Source organism: Heptranchias perlo, unplaced genomic scaffold, assembly GCF_035084215.1.
Source record: "Heptranchias perlo isolate sHepPer1 unplaced genomic scaffold, sHepPer1.hap1 HAP1_SCAFFOLD_841, whole genome shotgun sequence".
In the NCBI taxonomy this organism is placed as follows: Eukaryota; Metazoa; Chordata; class Chondrichthyes; order Hexanchiformes; family Hexanchidae; genus Heptranchias; species Heptranchias perlo.
In genome coordinates, this window is record NW_027139878.1 from 43,965 (window position 1) to 63,064 (window position 19,100).

The window sequence follows — 19,100 nt, forward strand, 5'->3', positions numbered from 1 at the left end:
GGGGGAGAGAGAGAGAGAGTGAGGGGAGAGAGAGAGAGAGAGTGAGGGGAGAGAGAGAGAGTGAGGGGAGAGAGTGAGGGGAGAGAGAGAGAGAGTGAGGGGAGAGAGAGAGAGAGAGTGAGGGGAGAGAGAGAGTGAGGGGAGAGAGAGAGTGAGGAGAGAGAGAGTGAGGAGAGAGAGAGTGAGGAGAGAGAGAGAGAGAGTGAGGGGAGAGAGAGAGAGAGAGTGAGGGGAGAGAGAGTGAGGGGAGAGAGAGTGAGGGGAGAGAGAGAGAGGGGAGAGAGAGAGAGAGGGGGGGAGAGAGAGATAGGAGGGGGGAGGAGAGAGAGAGAGGAGGGAGGGAGAGAGAGAGAGAGAGTGAGAGTGAGGGGAGAGAGAGTGAGGGGAGAGAGAGAGAGGGGAGAGAGAGAGAGAGGGGGGGAGAGAGAGAGTGAGGGGGAGAGAGAGAGTGAGGGGGAGAGAGAGAGTGAGGGGGAGAGAGAGAGTGAGGGGGAGAGAGAGAGTGAGGGGGAGAGAGAGATAGGAGGGGGGAGGAGAGAGAGAGAGGAGGGAGAGAGAGAGAGAGGAGGGAGAGAGAGAGAGAGGGGAGAGAGAGAGAGAGAGAGAGAGGAGGGAGAGAGAGAGAGAGAGAGAGGAGGGAGAGAGAGAGTGAGGGGGAGAGAGAGATAGGAGGGGGGAGGAGAGATAGGAGGGGGGAGGAGAGAGAGAGAGAGAGGAGGGAGAGAGAGAGAGGAGGGAGAGAGAGAGAGGAGGGAGAGAGAGATAGGAGGGGGGAGGAGAGAGAGAGAGGAGGGAGAGAGAGAGAGGAGGAGGGGGGAGAGCAAGGGAGAGTGTGAGTGAGAGGGGGGAGAGACAGGTGAGAGACAGAAAAAATGGGCTCGGAAGGAGTGGCGGTGGAGATGGCGAAGGAAAACAGGTCAGTGTGGGTGGAGCGGATTTCCCTCTCCCCTGGATTCAAGAGAGGGGAAATCAGCCCGGGTCAGAAATAGGAGCAGGAGTAGGCCATTCGGCCCCTCGAGTCTGCTCCACCATTCAATAAGATCATGGCTGATCTTTGACCTCAACTCCACTTTCCCGCCCGATCCCCATATCCCTTGATTTCCCCTAGAGTCCAAAAATCTACCGATCTCAGCCTTGAATATACTCAATGACTCGGCATCCACAGCCCTCTGGGGAAGAGAATTCCAAAGATTCACAACCCTCTGCGTGAAGAAATTCCTCCTCATCTCAGTCCATCCACCACCCTAAACATTCACTCCCTTCACCACCGGCGCACTGTGGCTGCAGTGTGCACCATCCACAGGATGCACTGCAGCAACTCGCCAAGGCTTCTTCGACAGCACCTCCCAAACCCGCGACCTCTACCACCTAGAAGGACAAGGGCAGCAGACACATGGGAACAACACCACCTGCACGTTCCCCTCCAAGTCACACACCATCCCGACTTGGAAATATATCGCCGTTCCTTCATCATCGTTGGGTCAAAATCCTGGAACTCCCTTCCTAACAGCACTGTGGGAGAACCTTCACCACACGGACTGCAGCGGTTCAAGAAGGCGACTCACCACCACCTTCTCAAGGGCAATTAGGGATGGGCAATAAATGCCGGCCTCACCAGCGACGCCCACATCCCATGAACAAATAAAAAAAAAGTCTTAAAAGGTCGACCCCTTATCCTGAGACTATGCCTCCTCGTTCTAGACTCTCCAGCCAGGGGAAACAATCTCTCAGCATCTACCCTGTCAAGCCCCCTCAGAATCTTCCATGTTTCAATGAGATCACCTCTCATTCCTGCTCCTGATCACTGTCCAGTGACCCCTGGGTTAGAGAGGATTAAACAGCCAAGTTTTGATTTTTTTTCCTCCTGGTAGGAGGGTGATTGAGGAGAACACGCCATCGAGCTGTAGCTGTGGTCCTTTGACCTGGAGGTGGGACCCTGTGGAGACTCGATCACTGATGACGGTGATGGGGGTCCGTGTGATCGAGGAGAACACGGTCGTACAGTCTGAGCGCACAGAGCAATCACCGCCTGACAAACTGCCCAGGCACTGCGGGGGCAAAGAGAACCAAGATCCAGTCATCCTGGTGTCCAAGAGATTTCGTAAAAGTGGAGATTGTTTGTCAGGTACAGAGTGTGTGTGTCAGCTACAGTCAGAGTAAGCAGCACACAGTGTGTACCTGTGTGTGTGTGTACCTGTGTGTGTGTGTACCTGTGTGTGTGTGTACCTGTGTGTGTGTGTACCTGTGTGTGTGTGTACTTGTGTGCGCGTCCCCCCGGGACGGTCCCCCCGGGACGGTCGGGGGTGCGCGTCCCCCCGGGACGGTCGGGGTGCGCGTCCCCCCGGGACGGTCGGGGTGCGCGTCCCCCCGGGACGGTCGGGGGTGCGCGTCCCCCCGGGACGGTCGGGTGTGCGCGTCCCCCCGGGACGGTCGGGGTGCGCGTCCCCCCGGGACGGTCGGGGTGCGCGTCCCCCCGGGACGGTCGGGGGTGCGCGTCCCCCCGGGACGGTCGGGGTGTGTGCCCGGGGGGAGTGGGAGCGTGCCCGGGGGGAGTGGGTGCGTGTCCGGGGGGAGTGGGAGCGTGCCCGGAGTCGGGTGGGGGGTGGTGGGTGGGTTTGATGTCCGGGGTCGAGAGGTCGTTGTCTCGGACTCTCTCTGACTCGCTCCCTCAGGTGTGACCTGTTCCTGGGAGAATCTACCTGATGAATTGCTGCTGGTGATTTTCCACTCGCTGTCACTCCCTCACCTGGTGACAGTCTCACGGGTCAGCAAACGGTGGCATCGCCTGGCGTGAGTTCCCTTCTGGCACTGAGTCTGCTTTTGTAAAATGTGCTATTGGGAACTGAAATTTAACCATCATTGAGGGGTTTGGACTGGTGTCCCAGTGCCTCGGGGAGGGAAGGATCAATCCGCAGACTGGGATCTAATCGAGGGGTTCGGGGGGGTTTATATATAGAATAACAGATACCCGGGAGTGAGTTACAGGCTGGAATCGAATCGAGGGGTTCATAGAATCATAGAAGTTACAACATGGAAACAGGCCCTTCGGCCCAACATGTCCATGTCGCCCAGTTTATACCACTAAGCTAGTCCCAATTGCCTGCACTTGGCCCATATCCCTCTATACCCAGCTTACCCATGTAACTGTCCAAATGCTTTTTAAAAGACAAAATTGTACCCGCCTCTACTACTGCCTCTGGCAGCTCGTACCAGACACTCACTACCCTTTGAGTGAAAAAATTGCCCATAGAATAACAGATACCTGGGAGTGAGTTACAGACTGGAATCTAATCAAGGGGTTCGGGGGTTTATATATAGAATAACAGATACCCGGGAGTGAGTTCGAGGCTTGTGTTTTAATCTGATTGTGTTCTGCTCTCTCTGGTTTCGCTCTGTTCTCTAACCCTGTCCCATTATGAGCAGGTTTGACAAGTCTCTGTGGTACAGTGTGGATCTGAGCAGGGCGAGCCTGCCTCTCGGGACTGTGGGCCAGGTGTTGGCGGCTGGTGTTGTGGCCCTCAGGACTCCTCGCTCCTTCTTGGGAGACCCCGTGTTCAAGGACGACAGGTGAGGGCGTTTCCAGCTGTCTCTCTACAACTTACTGTTTTACCTTGGAGCAACCAGGCTTGGGCTGATCAGTGGCAAGCAACATTCACGCCAGACAAGTGCCAGGCAATGACCATCTCCAACAAGAGAGAATCTAACCACCTCCCCTTGACATTCAACGGCATTACCATCGCCGAATCCCCCACCATCAACATCCTGGGGGTCACCATTGACCAGAAACTTAACTGGACCAGCCATATAAATACTGTGGCCACAAGAGCAGGTCAGAGGCTGGGTATTCTGCGGCGAGTGACTCACCTCCTGACTCCCCAAAGCCTTTCCACCATCTACAAGGCACAAGTCAGGAGTGTGATGGAATACTCTCCACTTGCCTGGATGAGTGCAGCTCCAACAACACTCAAGAAGCTCGACACCATCCAGGACAAAGCAGCCCGCTTGATTGGCACCCCATCCAGCACCCTAAACATTCACTCCCTTCACCACCGGCGCACTGTGGCTGCAGTGTGCACCATCCACAGGATGCACTGCAGCAACTCGCCAAGGCTTCTTCGACAGCACCTCCCAAACCAGCACCCGACCCACTTAGCCAATTCTGTATCCATGTTGCTACCGCCCCCTTTATTCCATGGGCCGCAATCTTGATGAGAAGCCTAACATATGGCACTTTATCAAACACCTTTTGAAAGTCCATATACAACACATCAACTGGCACCACCACCGTATCTAAGGATGTTTGGAAGATTATGTCTCTGAGTATCCGCATCTGTCTCTCTCCGTCTCAGCACCTGCATCTGTCTCTCTGAGTATCCGTGTCTGTCTATCTGTCTGTCTGTCTCTATCTCTCTCTGAGTATCTGTGTCTATCTCTCACTCTCTCTTTCTCAGTATCTGTGTCTGCCTCTTTCTGTCTCAGTCTATCTCTCAGTATCTGTGTCTGTCTCACTTTGTCTCTCTGTCTCATTATCTGTGTATGTCTCTCTCTGATATCTATGTCTCTCTCTCTATGAGTATCTCTATATGTTAAAAAAGGGAAAAGCAGGAACTAAGCGTCACAAAACAGATTTGAAAGTTCTTTATCTGAATGCACGTAGCATTCGTAACAAAATGGACGAGTTAACGGCACAAATAACGACGTATGGGTATGATCTTGTGGCCATTACAGAAACATGGCTGCAGGGTGACAACGACTGGGAATTAAATATGCCAGGGTATTTAACAATCAGGAAGGACAGGCAGGAAGGAAGGGGAGGTGGGGTGGCTATGTTAATAAAGGAAGGAATCACTGTAATACAGAGAAATGATATTGGGACAAAGCATCAAGATAATGAAACAGTTTGGGTGGAGATAAGGAATAATAAGGGAAAAAAAACATTAGTGGGCGTAGTATATAGGCCTCCTAATAGTTGCAACTCTGCTGGAAGAAGTATTAATCAGGAGATAGTCGGGGCATGTAATAAGGGAACAGCCATAATTATGGGGGATTTTAATTATCATATTAACTGGACAAATCAAATTGGGCAGAGCAGCCTTGAGGACGAGTTCATTGAGTGCATCAGGGATGGATTTCTTGAGCAGTATGTAACTGATCCTACAAGGGGGCAGGCAACCTTGGACCTGGTCCTGTGTAATGAGTCAGGATTAATTAATAATGTCCTAGTTAAGGATCCCCTTGGAACGAGCGACCACAACATGGTTGAATTCCATATCCAATTAGAGGGTGAGAAGGTTGATTCTCAAACAAGCGTACTGAGCTTGAATAAAGGAGACTATGATGGTATGAGAGCGGAATTGATTAAAGTGGACTGGGAAAATAGATTAAAGGGTAAGACGGTACATGAGCAGTGGTGTTCATTTAGGGAGTTATTTTACAACTTTCAAAATAAATATATTCCACTGAGGAAAAAAGGGTGTAAAAGAAATGACAGCCACCCGTGGCGAAGTAAAGAAATCAAGGATAGTATCCGACTAAAAACAAGGACATATAAGGTAGCCAAACTTAGTGGGAGGATAGAAGATTGGGAATTCTTCAAAAGACAGCAAAAAGTAACTAAAGGATTGATTAAGAAAGGGAAGTTAGATTATGAAAAGAAATTAGCAAAAAATATAAAAACAGATAGCAAGAGTTTCTATAGTTATATAAAAAGAAAAAGGGTGGCTAAGGCAAACATAGGTCCCTTAGAGGATGAGACCGAGAAATTAATGGTGGGAAACATGGAGATGGCAAAAATGCTGAACAAATATTTTGTTTCAGTCTTTACAGTAGAGGACACTAAGAATATCCCAACACTGGACAAACAGGGGACTCTCGGGGGGGAGGAGCTAAATACGATTAAAATCACTCAGGAGATGGTACTCAGTAAAATAATGGGACTCAAGGCGGATAAATCCCCTGGACCTGATGGCTTCCATCCTAGGGTCTTGAGGGAAGTGGCAGTAGGGATTGTGGATGCTTTGGTGATAGTTTTCCAAAATTCCCTGGACTCAGGAGAGGTCCCGGCAGATTGGAAAACTGCTAATGTAACACCGTTATTTAAAAAGGGTAGTAGGCAGAAGGCTGGAAATTATAGGCCAGTTAGCTTAACATCTGTGGTGGGTAAAATTTTGGAGTCTATTATTAAGGAGACAGTAACGGAACATTTAGATAAGCATAATTTAATAGGACAAAGTCAGCATGGCTTTATGAAGGGGAAGTCATGTCTGACAAATTTGCTTGAGTTCTTCGAGGATATAACGTATAGGGTGGATAAAGGGGAACCAGTGGACGTAGTGTATTTAGACTTCCAGAAGGCATTCGACAAGGTGCCACATGAAAGATTATTACTTAAGATAAAAAATCACGGGATTGGGGGTAATATTCTGGCATGGGTGGAGGATTGGTTATCAAACAGGAAGCAGAGAGTTGGGATAAATGGTTCATTTTCGGACTGGCAACCAGTAACCAGTGGTGTTCCACAGGGGTCGGTGCTGGGTCCCCAACTCTTTACAATCTATATTAACGATTTGGAGGAGGGGACCGAGTGCAACATATCAAAATTTGCAGATGATACAAAGATGGGAGGGAAAGCAGAGAGTGAGGAGGACATAAAAAACCTGCAAGGGGATATAGACAGGCTGGGTGAGTGGGCGGAGATTTGGCAGATGCAATATAATATTGGAAAATGTGAGGTTATGCACTTTGGCAGGAAAAATCAGAGAGCAAGTTATTTTCTTAATGGCGAGAGACTGGAAAGTACTGCAGTACAAAGGGATCTGGGGGTCCTAGTGCAAGAAAATCAAAAAGTTGGTATGCAGGTGCAGCAGGTGATCAAGAAAGCCAACGGAATGTTGGCTTTTATTGCTAGGGGGATAGAATATAAAAACAGGGAGGTATTGCTGCAGTTATATAAGGTATTGGTGAGACCGCACCTGGAATACTGCATACAGTTTTGGTCTCCATACTTAAGAAAAGACATACTTGCTCTCGAGGCAGTACAAAGAAGGTTCACTCGGTTAATCCCGGGGATGAGGGGGCGGACATATGAGGAGAGGTTGAGTAGATTGGGACTCTACTCATTGGAGTTCAGAAGAATGAGAGGCGATCTTATTGAAACATATAAGATTGTGAGGGGTCTTGATCGGGTGGATGCAGTAAGGATGTTCCCAAAGATGGGTGAAACTAGAACTAGGGGGCATAATCTTAGAATAAGGGGCTGCTCTTTCAAAACTGAGATGAGGAGAAACTTCTTCACTCAGAGGGTGGTAGGTCTGTGGAATATGCTGCCCCAGGAAGCTGTGGAAGCTACATCATTAGATAAATTTAAAACAGAAATAGACAGTTTCCTCGAAGTAAAGGGAATTAGGGGTTATGGGGAGCGGGCAGGAAATTGGACATGAAGCTGAGTTCGGATCGGTCAATGCCCTGTGGGTGGCGGAGAGGGCCCAGGGGCTATGTGGCCGGGTCCTGCTCCGACTTCTTGTGTTCTTTAGATTTGTGGTTGGGATCAGATCAGCCATGATCTTATTAAATGGCGGAGCAGGCTCGAGGGGCCGATTGGCCTACTCCTGCTCCAATTTCTTATGTTCTTATGTTCTTATGTTCTTACCTCCGCAATTTCCACCCTTACTTCCCTCACCAACCTAGGATACATCCCATCCGGACCGGGTGACTTATCCACTTTAAGTACAGCGAGCCTTTCAAGTACCTCTTCTTTATCAATTTTTAGTCCATCCAGTATCTCAACTATATCTTCCTTTACTGAGACTCTGGCAGCATCTTCTTCCTTGGTAAAGACAGATGCAAAGTTCTCATTTAATACCTCAGCCATGCCCTCTGCCTCCACGAGTAGATCTCCTTTATGGTCCCTAATCGGCCCCACCCCTCCTCTTACTACCCGTTTACTGTTAACACGCTTTTTAAGAAAGGAGAGAGCGGGAACCAGGGAATTATAGACCAGTTAGCCTAACATCTGTTGTGGGGAAAATGCTGGAGTCTATAATTAAGGATAGGGTGACTGAACACCTCGAGAATTTTCAGTTAATCAGAGAGAGCCAGCACGGATTTGTGAAAGGTAGGTCGTGCCTGACAAACCTGATTGAATTTTTTGAAGAGGTGACTAAAGTAGTGGACAGGGGAATGTCAATGGATGTTATTTATATGGACTTCCAGAAGGCATTTGATAAGGTCCCACATAAGAGACTGTTAGCTAAGATAGAAGTCCATGGAATCGAGGGAAAAGTACGGACTTGGTTAGGAAGTTGGCTGAGCGAAAGGCGACAGAGAGTAGGGATAATGGGTAGGTACTCACATTGGCAGGATGTGACTAGTGGAGTCCCGCAGGGATCTGTCTTGGGGCCTCAATTATTCACAATATTTATTAACGACTTAGATGAAGGTATAGAAAGTCTCATATCTAAGTTTGCCGATGACACAAAGATTGGTGGCATTGTAAGCAGTGTAGATGAAAACATAAAATTACAAAGGGATATTGATAGATTAGGTGAATGGGCAAAACTGTGGCAAATGGAATTCAATGTAAACAAATGTGAGGTCATCCACTTTGGATCAAAAAAGGATAGAACAGGGTACTTTCTAAATGGTAAAAAGTTAAAAACAGTGGATGTCCAAAGGGATTTAGGGGTTCAGGTACATGGATCATTGAAGTGTCATGAACAGGTGCAGAAAATAATCAATAAGACTAATGGAATGCTGGCCTTTATATCTAGAGGACTGGAGTACAAGGGGGCAGAAGTTATGCTGCAGCTATACAAAACCCTGGTTAGACCACACCTGGAGTACTGTGAGCAGTTCTGGGCACCGCACCTTCGGAAGGACATATTGGCCTTGGAGGGAGTGCAGCGTAGGTTTACTAGAATGATACCCGGACTTCAAGGGTTAAGTTACGAGGAGAGATTACACAAATTGGGGTTGTATTCTCTGGAGTTTCGAAGGTTAAGGGGTGATCTGATCGAAGTTTATAAGATATTAAGGGGAACAGATAGGGTGGATAGAGAGAAACTATTTCCGCTGGTTGGGGATTCTCGGAGTAGGGGACACAGTCTAAAAATTAGAGCCAGACCTTTCAGGAGCGAGATTAGAAAACATTTCTACACACAAAGGGTGGTAGAAGTTTGGAACTCTCTTCCGCAAACAGCAATTGATACTAGCTCAATTGCTAAATTTAAATGTGAGATAGATAGCTTTTTGGCAACCAAAGGTATTAAGGGATATGGGCCAAAGGCAGGTATATGGAGTTAGATCACAGATCAGCCATGATCTTATCAAATGGCGGAGCAGGCACGAGGGGCTGAATGGCCTACTCCTGTTCCTATGTTCATTTGCCTGTAGAAGACTTTTGGATTCCCTTTTACATTGGCCGCCAGTCTACTCTCACACTCTCTCTTTGCCCCTCTTATTTCCTTTTTCACTTCCCCTCTGAACTTTCTATATTCAGCCTGGTTCTCACTTGTATTATCAACCTGACATCTGTCACACACCCGGTTTTTCTGTTTCATCTTACTCACTATCTCTTTTGTCATCCAGGGAGCTCTGGCTTTAGTTGCCCCACCTTTCTGCCTCGTGGGAATGTACCTAAACTGTACCCGAACCATCTCCTCTTTAAAAGCCACCCATTGTTCAATTACAGTTTTGCCTGTCAATCTTTGATTCCACTTTACCCGGGCCAGATCTGTTCTCATCCCATTGAAATTGGCCCTCCTCCATTTGAGTATTTTCACTTTAGAGTGGTCCTCATCCTTTTCCATAGCTATTCTAAACCTTATGATACTATGATCACTGTTCCCTAAATGTTCCCCCACTGACACTTGCTCCACTTGGCCCACCTCATTCCCCAGAACCAGATCCAGCAATGCCTCCTTCCTCGTTGGGCTGGAAATGTACTGGTCAAAAAAGTTCTGACCATCATTTTCCAATCCTCCCTGGATACAGGCGTGGTGCCGGAGGATTGGAGGACTGCTAACGTTGTACCATTGTTTAAACAGGGAGAAGGGAGAAAGGGATAGACCGAGTAATTATAGGCCAGTCAGTCTAACCTCGGTGGTGGGCAAATTATTGGAATCAATTCTGAGGGACAGGATAAATCATCATTTAGAAAGGCACGGAGTAATCAAGGACAGTCAGCATGGATTTGTTAAGGGGAGGTCATGTCTGACTAACTTGATTGAATTTTTTGAGGAGGGTCGATGAGGGTAACACGTTTGATGTAGTCTACATGGATTTTAGCAAGGCTTTTGACAAGGTCCCACATGGCAGATTGGCCAAAAAGGTAAAAGCCCATGGGATCCAAGGGAAAGTGGCAAATTGGATCCAAAATTGGCTCAGTGGCAGGAAGCAAAGGGTAATGGTCGACGGGTGTTTTTGTGACTGGAAGGCTGTTTCCAGTGGGGTTCCGCAGGGCTCAGTACTGGTCCCTTGCTTTTTGTGATTATATATTAATGATTTAGACTTAAATGTAGGGGGCTTGATTAAGAAATTTGTAGATGATACAAAAATTGGCCGTGTGGTTGATAGTGAGGGGGAAAGCTGTAGACTGCGGGAAGATATCAATGGACTGGTCAGGTGGGCAGAAAAGTGGCAAATGGAATTCAATCCAGAGAAGTGTGAGGTAATGCATTTGGGGAGGGCAAACAAGGCAAGAGAATACACAATAAATGGGAGGATACTGAGAGGTGTAGAGGAAGTGAGGGACCTTGGAGTGCATGTCCACAGATCCCTGAAGGTAGCAGGACAGGTAGATAAGGTGGTTAAAAAGGCATACTGGATACTTTCCTTTATTAGCCGAGGCATAGAATATAAGAGCAGGGAGGTTATGCTGGAACTGTATAAAACATTGGTTAGGCCACAGCTTGAGTACTGTGTACAGTTCTGGTCACCACGTTACAGGAAGGATGTGATTGCACTAGAGAGGGTACAGAGGAGATTTACACGGATGTTGCCAGGGCTGGAGAAGTTTAGCTATGAGAAAAGATTGGATAGGCTGGGGTTGTTTTCTTTGGAGCAGAGGAGACTGAGGGGAGATTTAATTGTGGTGAATAAAATTATGAGGGGCCGAGATAGAGTGGATAGGAAGGACCTATTTCCCTTAGCAGAGGGGTCAGTGACCAGGGGGCATAGATTTAAAGTAATTGGTAGAAGGATTAGAGGGGAGCTGAGGAGAAATGTTTTCACCCAGAGGGAGGTGGGGGTCTGGAACTCACTGCCTGAAAGGGTGGGAGAGGCAGAAACCCTCAACTCATTTAAAAAGTACCTGGATGTGCACCTGAAGAGCCGTGACCTGCAGGGATACGGACCAAGTGCTGGAAAGTGGGATTAGGCTGGGTGGCTCTTTTTCAGCCGGCTCGGACATGATGGGCCGAATGGCCTCCTTCTGTGCTGTAATTTTCTATGATTCTCCTCAACACATTTCAAAAATTCCTCCCCCTCTTTGCCCCTTATATTATTATCCCAGTCTATGTTATGATAGTTGAAATCCCCCGTTATCACTATTCTATAGCTTTTGCACCTCTCTGTAATTTCCCTGCAAATTTGCTCCTCTCTATCCTTCCCACCAGTTGGTGGCCTATTGAATCCACCCAGTAGTGTAATGGCACCTCTGTTGTTCCTTAACTCGAACCAAATAGATTCTGTCCTTGACCCCTCCAGGACATCCTATCTCTCCAGCACTGCAATATTCTCCTTAATCAATACTGCCACCACCCCCCTCCTTTCTTTCCTTCCCTATCTTTCCTGAACACCTTGTATCCAGGAATATTTAGTACCCAATCCTGCCATTTTTTGAGCCAGTCTCCGTTATCGCCACAATATCATATTCCCATGTGGCTATTTGTGCCTGCAGCTCACCAACCTTGTTTACCTCGCTTCGTGCATTTACACACAGGCACTACAGACCAGTCTCGGACTTTCTTGTACTCTCCCTTCGTCTGATCCCACCTAATACCGTACTATTACTTGCTCTAGTGCTATCTGTGTCTCCCAATCCTTTGTGCCCCTTGTTTCTCCTTTCCATTGCTACATCCTGGTGCCCATCCCTCTGACAAATTAGTTTAAACCCCCACAGCACTAGTGAACCTCCCCGTGAGGACATTGGTCCCAGCTCTGTTTAGGTGCAATCCGTTCAGCTTGTACAGGTCCCTCCTGCCCCAGAACCGGGTCCCAATGCCCCAGGAATCTGAAGCCCTCCTTCCTGCACCATTTCTCCAGCCGCAAATTAACCCCTCTTATACTATTCCCATACTCCCTAGCGCGTGGCACTGGGAATAATCCAGAGATTACTACCTTTTGTGGTCCTGCTTTTTAACAACCTTCCGAGCTCCTGAAACTGACCGCAGGACCTCGACCCTTTTCCTTCCGATGTTACTGGTTCCCACATGGACCACAACTTCTGGCTGTTCCCCCTCCCCCCGCAGAATGTTCTGCACCCTATCAGTGATGTCCTTTACCCTGGTACCAGGGAGGCAACACACCATGTGAGACTCAGGATCGTGGTCACAGAAATGCCCGTCTGTCAAATCCCCTACAACGACTGCATTTCCACACTTCACTGTGCTCAGGCCCGCACTCCTTCGAGGTATGCTCACCCTCACTGGTGTTCAGTGCTGATACCGGTTGGAGTGTCACACACCCAGGAGATTCCTGCATTGCCTGCCTCTTCCTGCCCTTTCCGATGGCCCCACTTGCTATCCTGAACTCTCTGTGACTGTGGGGTGACCACCTCCTGGAACAAACGATCCAGGAAACTTTCAGCCTCCCTAATGCTCTGCAGTGACTCCAGCCGCCCCTTAAGCTCAGAAACCCTCAGCTTGAGCTCGAGCAACTGGAGGCATTTCCTGCACACGTGGCCCTCCCGGACACATGGAGCGTCCTGAAGTCCCACATGGAGCAGGAATTACAGGCAATGGGTCTTTGCTGCTCATCCTATAGACTGGGCTTGTGTTCCCTCGAGAATAGAAGATGAGCTGGTGATGTAATCGAGGTGTTTAAGATAATAAAAGGATTTGATAGGATGGATAGAGAGAAACTATTTCATCTTGTGAGAGAGTCCAGAACAAGTGGGCAAAATCTAAGTGAGGTGGGTACGGTCTGCGTACCAATTGGGAATGGGCTCCGGCTTTCGACTGGGAATGGGCTCCGGGCATCGACTGGGAATGGGCTCCGGGCATCAACTGGGAATGGGCTCCGGCTTTCGACTGGGAATGGGCTCCGGGCATCGACTGGGAATGGGCTCCGGGCATCGACTGGGAATGGGCTCCGGGCATCGACTGGGAATGGGCTCCGGGCATCGACTGGGAATGGGCTCCGGGCATCGACTGGGAATGGGCTCCGGGCATCGACTGGGAATGGGCTCCGGGCATCGACTGGGAATGGGCTCCGGGCATCGACTGGAATGGGCTCCGGCTTTCGACTGGGAATGGGCTCCGGCTTTCGACTGGGAATGGGCTCCGGCTTTCGACTGGGAATGGGCTCCGGGCATCGACTGGGAATGGGCTCCGGGCATCGACTGGGAATGGGCTCCGGCTTTCGACTGGGAATGGGCTCCGGCTTTCGACTGGAATGGGCTCCGGGCATCGACTGGGAATGTGCTCCGGGCATCGACTGGGAATGGGCTCCGGGGCATCGACTGGGAATGGGCTCCGGGCATCGACTGGGAATGGGCTCCGGCCATCGACTGGGAATGGGCTCCGGCCATCGACTGGGAATGGGCTCCGGGCATCGACTGGGAATGGGCTCCGGGCATCGACTGGGAATGGCTCCGGGCATCGACTGGGAATGGGCTCCGGGCATCGACTGGGAATGGGCTCCGGGCATCGACTGGGAATGGGCTCCGGCCATCGACTGGGAATGGGCTCCGGGCATCGACTGGAATGGGCTCCGGGCAAACTGGCCAGTCCTGGGTCGCAGGCTCCTGGTCTGTGTTCTAATGATCGTCCTGCCGGTGGTGGAGTTGTAATCTCCACTCTCTCTTCCCCTGTCAGACCCCTCTGTGTTCAGCACATGGACCTGTCGAACTCGGTGGTGACGAGCTCGGCCCTGGACCAGATCATCGTTCGCTGCCGCCATCTCATCAATCTCAGCTTGGAAGGTCTGACGCTCTCTGATGATGTCATTAGGTGAGATATACCTTGCATTTCTCTCGTGCCTGTAACGTAGTAAAACCTCCCGAGGACCATCGCGGGGAGTGAATCGCGGGGAGCGGGGAGCGGGGCGCGGGGAGGGGAGGGGGAGCGCGGGGAGGGGAGGGGAGCGCGGGGAGGGGAGCGGGGCGCGGGGAGCGCGGGGAGGGGAGGGGAGCGCGGGGAGGGGAGGGGAGCGCGGGGAGGGGGGGCGGGTGTTTCCCCCATTCCCCCCGGTCGGGGGGGTTAATTTGCCCCATTCCCCTCGGTCGTGCCTATTCACTGTTTCTATTGTGGATTTTCAGGGCGATCAGACTGAACGAGGATTTGTTACGATTGAATCTGTCCACCTGCTCCCACTTTGGGCCACAACTCTCTCGCCCAGATGTTGAACAACTGTCGCAGGTGAGATTGGGCTGAGGTTGAACACAGTGGGATTGGAGGGGGGTTCGGTAATGGGACAAGCTCTCTGGGCACTCTGGGTCTCAGCTCTGCTCTCTGCTCCCTGTTCAGGCTGCAGGAATTGAATGTCTCCTGGTGTAAATTCAGTTCCAACACATCCAGGCAATTGTTACTCACATCCCCAACACTGTGACTCAGCTCAACCTCAGCGGCTACAGGCAGAGTCTCTGCAACTCAGGTACGTGTGACACAGCCAGAGAGGGTTATACAGTGACAGACCTGGACCCACCAGTACTGATGTGTTCCCTTTATTCCAGATGTGGAGGCTCTGTGTCGACGCTGCCCTCAAATCACCAACCTGGACATGAGGTGAGCGTCTGCTGTTGGTGGGTGGTGCAAGAGCGGGCTCATTTCTACCTCCCCCACCTCGATTTCCCCCCCCGCCCTCCCAAATCCTCAGGCCCCAATCCCCCTCCCCCCCGTCTCCAGTTACTCTCGCTCCCGGGTCCTTTACCCCAATCTTCCCCCCCCCCCCCCGTCTCCAGTTACTCTCCCTCCCGGGTCCTTTACCCCAATCTCCCCCCCCCCCCCCCCCCCACCTCAGTCTCCAGTTACTCTCCCTCCTGGGTCCTTTACCCCAATCCCCCCCCCTCAGTCTCAGTTACTCTCCCTCCTGGGTCCTTTACCCCCCCCCCCCCCCCGTCTCCAGTTACTCTCCCTCCTGGGTCCTTTACCCCAATCCCCCCCCCTGTCTCCAGTTACTCTCCCTCCTGGGTCCTTTACCCCAATCCCCCCCCCCCCCCCCCGTCTCCAGTTACTCTCCCTCCCGGGTCCTTTACCCCAATCCCCCCCCACAATTCTCCCTCTAATTCTCTCTCTCTCTCTTCCCCCAGTGATAGTACGATGCTCACTCCGGGCTGCTTCCCCTCCCTCCAGCGACTCGCTCACCTCCAGCATCTGGGCCTGAGCCGATGCCATGAGATTCCACTGGCAGCTCTTGTGTGAGTATTGGGGACACATCCCATCTCTCCATCAGTTAGTGGCTGAACCACACAGAGCAGGGGAACCTATTCCAGGCCAGGATTCTTCATCAACCTGCCCCTGTGGTTAGAGAGGGGGGCAATCAGCCAGGGTTCCTGCTCCTGATCACTGTCCAGTGACTGCTGGGTTAGAGAGAGGGGGAGAGATGAACCTTTATAAAACACTGGTTCGACCACAACTGGAATATTGTGTCCAGTTCTGGGCACTGCACTTTCGGAAAGATGTGAAGGCCTTAGAGAGGGTGCAGAAGTGATTTACTAGAATGATTCCAGGGATGAGGGACTTTAGTTACGTGGATAGACTGGAGAAGCTGGGATTGTTCTCCTTGGAGCAGAGACGGTTGAGAGGAGATTTGATCGAGGTGTTCAAAATCATGAAGGGTCTAGACAGAGTAGATAGAGAGAAACTGTTCCCATTGGTGGAAGGGTCAAGAACCAGAGGACACAGATTTAAGGTGATTGGCAAAAGAACCAAAGGTGACATGAGGAAAAACTCTTTTACCCAGCGAGTGGTTAGGATCTGGAATGCACTGCCCGAGGGGATGGTGGATGCAGATTCAATCATGGCCTTCAAAAGGGAACTGGATAAGTACTTGAAAGGAAAAGATTTGCAGGGCTCCGGGGGGGGAGTGGGACTAGCTGGACTGCTCTTGTATATTCGAGAGGCTCCTCCTGTGCTGTAACCTTTCTACGATTCTATGAGAGGGGGGAAATCACTCAGGGTTCCTGCTCCTGATCACTGTCCAATGACTCCTGGGGTAGTTGAGTGTGTGGACATTGTGTGAGGACTGGATGAGGCTCCATCATGGTGTCTCTCACGGTGGTATATCCTGCTAGGTTGTGGTGTTAGTGGGTCAGTCCTGTGCTGGATGGTCAGTTATTTAATGGCACTGTTAATTTGCTCTGTGCAGGGATCTGGTGGAGATTGCCAGCCTGAAAACACTCAACATCTTTGGCTTGGTGCGAGACTCTCTGGTCAATGTGAAGGAAATGATCCCTCAGGTTAAAATCAACACGTATCCACTGACTACTGTTGGCAGGCCCACACCGGGCAGTGGGAAGATCCAGACTATCTGGGGCATCGATTGTCGGCTGGAGTTTCACAGCCTGTGAGCAGGCCGGGACTGACAGTAACTGGCTCATCACCTGGATATCCACGGAGGGTGGAGGGAATGGGACTCACTCTCTCCCCCGACACAGCCCTGGGTCTGTGGGGAGACTCGCTCTCTCTCCCCCGACACAGCCCAGTGTCTGTGGGGAGACTCGCTCTCTCTCCCCCGACACAGCCCCGGGTCTGTGGGGAGACTCGCTCTCTCTCCCCCGACACAGCCCCGGGTCTGTGGGGAGACTCGCTCTCTCCCCCCCGACACAGCCCCGGGTCTGTGGGGAGACTCGCTCTCTCTCCCCCCCGACACAGCCCCGGGTCTGTGGGGAGACTCGCTCTCTCTCCCCCGACACAGCCCCGGGTCTGTGGGGAGACTCGCTCTCTCTCCCCCCGACACAGCCCCGGGTCTGTGGGGAGACTCGCTCTCTCTCCCCCGACACAGCCCCGGGTCTGTGGGGAGACTCGCTCTCTCTCCCCCGACACAGCCCCGGGTCTGTGGGGAGACTCGCTCTCTCCCCCGACACAGCCCCGGGTCTGTGGGGAGACTCGCTCTCTCCCCCCCCGACACAGCCCCGGGTCTGTGGGGAGACTCGCTCTCTCTCCCCCGACACAGCCCCGGGTCTGTGGGGAGACTCGCTCTCTCCCCCGACACAGCCCCGTGTCTGTGGGGAGACTCGCTCTCTCTCCCCCGACACAGCCCCGGGTCTGTGGGGAGACTCGCTCTCTCCCCCCCCCGACACAGCCCCGGGTCTGTGGGGAGACTCGCTCTCTCTCCCCCGACACAGCCCCGGGTCTGTGGGGAGACTCGCTCTCTCTCCCCCGACACAGCCCCGGGTCTGTGGGGAGACTCGCTCTCTCTCCCCCGACACAGCCCCGGGTCTGTGGGGAGACTCGCTCTCTCCCCCCTCCGACACAGCCCCAGGTCTGTGGGGAGACTCGCTCTCTCTCCCCCGACACAGCCCCGTGTCTGTGGGGAGACTCGCTCTCTCTCCCCCGACACAGCCCCGGGTCTGTGGGGAGACTCGCTCTCTCTCCCCCGACACAGCCCCGGGTCTGTGGGGAGACTCGCTCTCTCCCCCCTCCGATACAGCCCCGTGTCTGTGGGGAGACTCGCTCTCTCTCCCCCGACACAGCCCCGGGTCTGTGGGGAGACTCGCTCTCTCCCCCGATACAGCCCCGGGTCTGTGGGGAGACTCGCTCTCTCTCCCCCGACACAGCCCCGTGTCTGTGGGGAGACTCGCTCTCTCTCCCCCGACACAGCCCCGTGTCTGTGGGGAGACTCGCTCTCTCTCCCCCGACACAGCCCCGGGTCTGTGGGGAGACTCGCTCTCTCCCCCGATACAGCCCCGGGTCTGTGGGGAGACTCGCTCTCTCTCCCCCGACACAGCCCCGGGTCTGTGGGGAGACTCGCTCTCTCTCCCCCGACACAGCCCCGGGTCTGTGGGGAGACTCGCTCTCTCTCCCCCGACACAGCCCCGGGTCTGTGGGGAGACTCGCTCTCTCTCCCCCGACACAGCCCCGGGTCTGTGGGGAGACTCGCTCTCTCTCCCCCGACACAGCCCCGGGTCTGTGGGGAGACTCGCTCTCTCTCCCCCGACACAGCCCCGGGTCTGTGGGGAGACTCGCTCTCTCTCCCCCGACACAGCCCGGGTCTGTGGGGAGACTCGCTCAGTATCCAATCAGAAGCAATTTTGGGAGAAGATGGTGATGTAAATGCAGAAATCAGGGAGCAGAGAGATTGGAATGGGGTGGCTCATTAAAGATTACAGAGGGGCCTGTGTAAAGAAATAATTAATTTCTTTATCTGAACTGTAGTTTTTAATTGAGTTTCTGTTGGCAGTGTTCAGTTAGTAAAAGGGATTGCAGTCAGACAGAGTTTGAGCTGATGAGGAGAGGCCACAGAACAGTATCTGTTAGCACTCGCCTTGAGAGAGCTGGAAAATCGGGAGTTAGTCATAACACTGAAGTCCAGCGAACTGGATGAGGTAACACTTTGAAACGTGGATTCTCCCACAGCCAGAATGAAAGAGGGGGTTAGAGTTGATGTGTCAGAATTCGACAAGGTTTGGCGAGCTCATGACCTTGTACCAGAAGTGTGACCCTGAGTATATGAGATTAGTAGTAATGGTCATTGTATACGTGAAATTATTGGTAATAATGGTTATCGTTGTACACTTACTTCCTATGAAAACCAATAAATGCCTGTGAACCCTAATATCTTGTGGAATAACTTATAAATTTATGTAAGAATATCCTACCCTGACCACCTGGGAATGTATGATGGGTCAGAGAGAGTGTACGGGAGGGGGACCAGCCAGAAGTTGTGGTCCATGTGAGAACCAATAACATTGGAAGGAAAAGGGTCGAGGTCCGTTTCAGGAG

General features: G+C 51.8%; 1 protein-coding gene across 1 annotated transcript; it reads left to right on the top strand.

Annotated features, from left to right (window-relative positions):
• Positions 1-830: 830 nt before the first annotated feature.
• LOC137319413 (S-phase kinase-associated protein 2-like) lies at positions 831-18,933 on the top strand. Its single transcript, XM_067981630.1, is given in 12 exon segments — positions 831-916; positions 1,872-2,125; positions 2,673-2,790; positions 3,424-3,567; positions 14,034-14,168; positions 14,477-14,543; positions 14,545-14,576; positions 14,685-14,722; positions 14,725-14,811; positions 14,891-14,942; positions 15,467-15,574; positions 16,525-18,933. Coding segments are annotated over 12 exon segments (1,281 nt in total). The 5' UTR covers positions 831-872; the 3' UTR covers positions 16,727-18,933.
• The last annotated feature ends 167 nt before the right edge of the window (positions 18,934-19,100 follow it).